The sequence below is a fragment of the Zingiber officinale genome, chromosome 2B, assembly GCF_018446385.1.
Source record: "Zingiber officinale cultivar Zhangliang chromosome 2B, Zo_v1.1, whole genome shotgun sequence".
NCBI lineage: Eukaryota > Viridiplantae > Streptophyta > Magnoliopsida > Zingiberales > Zingiberaceae > Zingiber > Zingiber officinale.
Window position 1 is genome coordinate 125,108,177 of NC_055989.1, and position 6,184 is coordinate 125,114,360.

At 43.6% G+C, this 6,184-nt stretch overlaps 1 protein-coding gene across 1 annotated transcript; it reads left to right on the plus strand.

The window, feature by feature from the left end:
- The first annotated feature begins 398 nt into the window (after positions 1-398).
- Positions 399-4,036, plus strand: LOC122047031 (RNA demethylase ALKBH10B-like). The gene is made up of 7 exons (XM_042608046.1): positions 399-1,205; positions 2,079-2,212; positions 2,359-2,476; positions 2,578-2,679; positions 2,765-2,880; positions 2,957-3,111; positions 3,199-4,036. Exons 1-7 carry the CDS (start codon positions 494-496, stop codon positions 3,680-3,682), a joined length of 1,821 nt encoding a protein of 606 aa, XP_042463980.1. The 5' UTR covers positions 399-493; the 3' UTR covers positions 3,683-4,036.
- The last annotated feature ends 2,148 nt before the right edge of the window (positions 4,037-6,184 follow it).

The window sequence follows — 6,184 nt, forward strand, 5'->3', positions numbered from 1 at the left end:
TCACCTTGGCTTGCATGGAGGTTTGCATTAATGACACCGGTCAACTTCCATAACTTGCACACAACTACACAAGCGAGAACCACGAGATGAAGCAATTTTTAAAAATGGCTTTTAATAATAATAAAAAAACCTTTAAAATATTAATTAATATAAATTATTGGAGCTCAGCAGGCGTGCTGCCGTGCTGGTTGACGTCAGCCTCCACGGGGAGGTCAGAATGCAGCGCAAAGAAATTAAATATAAAATTTAAATTAAAAAATGCCTTTTTTTATCCTAAAAAACTCCGCCGTCGAATTTACCTGAAGCGACCGGTGCCGTTGGATGATTAGTTCTGGTCACCGCCTTCGCCATTTGGCACGTCGGCTTGGGGGAGAGCTCGCGATTGGAGTCGGCCACTATAAATTCTCCTCGTGGTGCGGGGGTTGTCTCATCCTCAGTTTTGTACTCTTTTGCTAAGCGTTTCGGCATCTCGGTGGTTTTGTTGGAGTGGGTGATGGCGACCTCCGTGGCGGGGGCCGAGACGAAGGCGGCGGTGTCCGAGGCGTGCGTGAGGGATGCGATGCTGGGATGGTTCCGAGGGGAGTTCGCGGCGGCGAACGCTATCATCGACGAGCTGTGCGGGCACCTGGCACAGATCGGAAGTGTGGAGGAGTACGAGTCGTCCTTCGCCGCGATACACCGGCGGCGCCTCAACTGGATCCCGGTTCTCCACATGCAAAAGTACTATACGATTGCCGAAGTCGCCGCCGAGCTCCGCCTCGTGTCCGCTAACCGCTCCGGCGACTACTGCCTTTTGGAGGACTCTAGGGGATCGGATCTGGAGAAATCAACGGAGCAAGAATCCGCTCCTGTGGTGGAGGAGGCGATCGATAGCGCGAGGGTCCCTATGGAGGAGTTAGAGCCACCCGCAGAGGTGATGCAATCGGAGGCCCAGATGGCGCCAGAGGAGAACGACGGCACTCCAACGGAGGAAGCGGCCGAGAGCGAGAGGGACGCCTTGGGGAAGTTCGAGCCGCCTGCAGAGGCGGCGATGCAAGCGGAGAGTGACGCAGCTCCAGAAGAGGAAAAATCTGACGCTGCGGAGGCGGCGCTAACTACCGACTCTGCCATCGACCTGGAGGAACCGCTTGAGCATGCAGAAGAAGTTTATTCCGGCGACTCATCGGATCACAAGGGCGTCGAAGACGGTGATGAAGCTAACGGAGGTAACCGTTACTTTCCTCTTTTCGATTTTTCATTATTCAAATTGTTGCAGATATTTCTGTTCGAAACTTCTAGATCGAAACTTTTGGGGTCTGTTGCCGCTGAAGGGTATGATCCGACGGTTACGATGAGAGATGATCCCTGATCCTTGCCATCGGATCCCCGTGAGTCGGCCGCGGTGCCGGCTCGTAGAAGAGTTCACGGGAGGCGGCGGCAACGCCACGACCCGATGCCCGTACTTTTCTCGCACGGTTTTGGGCATCGTGTGAAGCCCACGTTTTACAATAACTTCCACTTTTTGGAGCCGTTTGGTTTAGAAACCGTGGCGGTGCTTTGTAGAACAAAGGAGCAGAGCAGCCTGCACGACGACCGGGGAAAGTAAACCGGTCCCCACAGCTCCCTTTTATTTTCCACGTGTCGCTTCCACGTAGTCCGACGGGAGCGTCGGTTGGTTAACGCCGTCCGATTGTTTGTGAGGAAAGCTGATTTGTGCGCTTGGTACCCACCTGATCTCCTGCGCTGCTGGCTACGACAGGCACGGAAAGGTTGAGCCCGACGTTGCCCGGTGATGGAATAACCCGTGGGCCCCATTTTTTCCCGGCGTCACCTGTTCTTCCCGTCGCCCGCTTAGTTATCTAGGGTTTTGTTTTGACGTTGGAGAATATGCGTTGAATCTACGAATCTTGGTAAGGTTTAGTTTGGAGAATATTCTTCGAATCCAAGAATAAATTGTCAACTGGATCCATCATTCCTTGTAGTAGATCATTAAAAGTTGATTTCTGAAAGTCTTTTTTTTAATACAATTTCTGATCTAATTCTTGTGCTTATGAGTAATTCTTTAGCACAAATTGTACTGAAAAATTTCTCTTTTGTAGGATCCCAAGAGGAATCGGCTTCAACGCAGAATCCGAACGCCTGCGGAGAGCAAAGTGTTTCCGGGATGGCGGGTCGTGAAAGGATCAAGATCTTAAAAGGTTTTGTGGCCAAGGAGTCAGTTAAAGGGCATATGGCGAGTTCCAACTTAACACCATTGGGCACAATTTCTGTATAGAGATCAATATAAGATACCGTAGGAAATAGTAGTTGATGAATGCTACATTTTTTGGCTTGCCGTTTGGACAAATTCATTGATCGCCATTTATAATGCTTGAACAGGTCAATGTCCTAAAAGGTCTCAAGATGTACGAGGGCATCTTCACAAACTCGGAGCTTCTCAGCGTCACTGAATTCATAAATGAACTCCGCCTTGCAGGACGCAACGGCGAGCTCTCAGGTATCTATTTTCATGTATCTTGTATCTTCCCAAAAAATGAGGTAGAATCGTTACCTCCGTTTGATCATCAGATTGCTACTTCTTTGTTTTGTTTTTGTCAGGTGAAACGTTCATCTTTTTCAACAAACAAGTGAAGGGAAACAAGAGAGAGATCATTCAATTTGGTGTGCCACTATTCCAATCAGCAACCGAAGAAGCAGCAAGTAAATCCTCAACGAGCTTTACTAGTTAATACTCTGGTTCATAAACCATCCCGAAGAACTCAGGCATTTCTCTGTTCTGTAACAGGCAATATCGAACCGATTCCTGCAACTCTACAGGCAGTAATTGATAACCTCGTACAGTGGCGTTTGATTCCAGAAAGCAGGAAGCCCAACAGCTGCATAATCAACTTCTTCGACGAGGTTGTAAGGCAGCCCTTCCTTTCCACGGTCTTAATTAGGAAATTTCACATCTGCCGTCTTCTTTATTGTTTTGCAGGATGAGCATTCACAGCCATACTTGAAACCACCACATTTGGACAATCCCATCTCCACGCTCGTCCTCTCCGACACTACTATGGCTTTTGGACGATCTCTAGTCAGCGATCAAGATGGAAACTACAAGGGCTCTCTCGCCCTTCCCATCAAAGAAGGGTATGCAATATGAACTCGACTGTACTTCTTCCTCGATTGTTAATTAGTATCCTGTCAAGGGATTTGATATGAAATATGTTGTGGCAGAACGCTGCTAGTGATGCGGGGAAATAGTGCAGATATGGCCCGGCACGTTGTCTGCTCCTCGCCTAACAGGAGGGTGATCATCACATTCACGAGGGTTCGACCCACGACTTACCAAACCGACTCGCCCACCGCGCTAAAATCCCTAGCGCATCGGCAGCCGAGCTCGCCACTGCCGCTGCCGCTGCCGCCGTCGCCAGAAGCACCGGTCGCCGGCGTCGCGGCCTGGCCTGCAGCCGTGATTCCGACCGCTTGGGGGTTGGCTCTTCACAGCCCAATCATCGTGCTGGCGCCGGCTCCGCCGCCGCGCAGGACCACTTCGCCACCTAGCCCCGGCGGCAAGAAGTCTCCGCACGGCGGCGGCACGGGCGTGTTCTTGCCGTGGGCGGTGCCGGCGCCCAAGAAGTACGCCAAGAACCTCCCGCCTCGGTTCCAGAAGGGGAAGCTGTCGTCGTTGCTATCTCCGCCGCTGGAAGCGCGAGCTTAAGCATCACAGCAACCAACCAATACATATATATATATCTTGAAGTAACTATAGAGGTCAAAGTCAACTTTTGAGGTGCGTCGTCTATTTTTAACTTTCAGGTCGGGGCCAGTAATGCGAGTGTCGACGTGGTTATGGCGCAATGGCCTTTTGCTTCCTGTGCCATGTTTTTTTTTTCTGTTTTTTTTCCCGGTGGCAAGTAATGGTTAAGCAAAGCTTATTATGAGGTTGGTGAGGGATTTAGAGCTTGTAACTTAATGGTACGTAACTATGTCAACAATTATCTATCTCTTGCTGGTGTAAACTCGTGGAGTTTAACTAATTTAATTTAGGGAAAAATTAAAAGTTTCTTTTAAATATGCAAAGGGCATTTCTTTTTTTAAAAAAATATAAATAAAATTAAAAGGGTTTTTTTTCAAGAATATTTTTATTTTTAGTATTATAATAGCAACTATTAGTTATTATAATTTGTAAAGGTTAATATAATAATATTGTAGTATTGTAGTAGTTATTTAGTATTCTTATAATTATATAGTAATTATTTAGTGGTTTTTATAGTTGTTTTAAAATAATTTTAGTTAATTTAAAATGATTTTGATAAAGCATAAGATTTAGAATTTAAGATTTAAAATTTTAAAATTTAGAATTTAGAGTTTATCTATAAAATTTAGAATTTTTCTATAATTGTGTAGTTATTATTAAGTAATTTTTATAATTATAGTAGCTAGTTAATAGTTTCTATCATCATTTTAAAATGATTTGGACTAATCTAAAATAATTTTAATAAAATTTAATTAATTTTGATCAAGTTAATAAAAAAATATTTTGATATAATAATGTTTAAAATTTAAGATTTAAGATTAAAGATTCTAAAGTTCATTAATCCTGTCCAAAATCGATGAAGATGGCAAGATAGGGATGCTACATCAAAATTGATGCGGTGGAGACTTCACGTAATCCTGCAACATAAAAATATCAGTACCGAGTCGGGAATGGGTTTCCAGCGTTGGCTCTTCGACGCTTAAGTCAGTTTCTGATGAGTAGCAAAGTGGAGAACTATGGCTAAAGTGTGTAGAAAATGAAGTTGTGCATACCTTTCCATGTAGATGGGAACCCTTTTTTATAGCGGCAATGTAGTGTTCGTGCACGCATCTCACAGCGTAGACATTTTCTTAGGTGTCCCAGGAAAAGATAAGTCGAAAAAGTATCACTAACACTATTCTTTAAGCAGCCATACAAACCTCTGATGTTATAGCTTGGAAGCTTCTAATGTACGATTTGTCTGCTGGATATGCTTTGCTATCAGTGACACAAACTTCCAAAAGGATATGATAAGATATTGTTAGGATGTATACTAAAAGCCTAGCTTTTGGTATAAACATTTATCTAGAAATAAGAATCACATTGGTCAAATGTCTACATTTATGATAAATGTAGTTGTTCAATTAATTTATATTGTAGATAACATGGTGTGTGGTGTCACACACAGAGGATGATGTTATCAGTACCTTATAAATTATAAACAGTAGCTCACGATCAAAATGGAAAGGAACAAACCATTGGAAGGTCGTAGTGTAATTAGGTATTAGTTTATCTTAACTATATAATTACACTAGTACACTTAGAGTGTATTGAGTAGGACCATTAGATGTCGTTTCTTTTATACTGACTTTATAAAGGAACAAAGACCTCAGTTATTATGGAAGTGTGTGCTCTTAATCCTAATATAATAACAAGCACATATATTTGCTATTTATTTCTTTAATTTATCAATGGGTGAGATTTAGTTCGATAAATCAATAAGCCCGATAAGTTAGGAAATGATATCACTTATAGTGTGTGTTGTTGATTATAGAAGGAAACTGTGTCCTAGTAATCTAGGTTGAGAATGTCCCCAAGAGGAGCTCATAAAGATTAGCATGTTAAACCCTGCAGGTGGACTTAGTCCGACATGATGATAAGGTTGAGTGGTACTACTCTTGGACTAAGATATTAATTAAATGAGTTGTCAGTAACTCACTTAATTAGTGGACATTCGACATCTTAAAAACAGGGAGACTAATACACTCATAATAAGAAGGAGCCCAAAATGTAATTTGGGATTGGTGCGGTAGTTCAATAATAGTTCTTTGATGTATCGAAAGCGCTAGAGGGGGGGGGGGGGTGAATAGCGCTCGTGGCTATTTTATCGATTTACGGAAATCGTTCGAGTAACTAAAGTAACGCAACGGAAATGAAAAGTAAAGTAAATGCAAAGACACAAGTGTTTACTTCGTTCGGAGCCTATTTCGACTCCTACTCGAAGGCCCGCGATCCTTGACTGCTTTCGGTGGGCAACAACTATATAGCGCAAATCTTTACAAGTGAATAAGTACAAGTAAGTGCAGTAAAGAAATTATACCAACGACAAAAGAGAATAGAGAACTTCGGAATGACTCGTTGGAGTAGCAGAGCGTTGTTAGCAGCAGCACAAGGAAGAGCAGAGTTTTCTGTTCGGAATTCGAT

What these genes read in the sequence shown, in the direction of transcription:
- LOC122047031 (XM_042608046.1), top strand. Translation starts at nt 494, where the DNA reads ATGGCGACCTCCGTGGCGGGGGCCGAGACGAAGGCGGCGGTGTCCGAG. An exon ending in CGGTGATGAAGCTAACGGAG is followed by an intron (nt 1,206 to 2,078) that starts GTAACCGTTACT and finishes TCTCTTTTGTAG; the next exon opens with GATCCCAAGAGGAATCGGCT. An exon ending in ACGCAACGGCGAGCTCTCAG is followed by an intron (nt 2,477 to 2,577) that starts GTATCTATTTTC and finishes TGTTTTTGTCAG; the next exon opens with GTGAAACGTTCATCTTTTTC.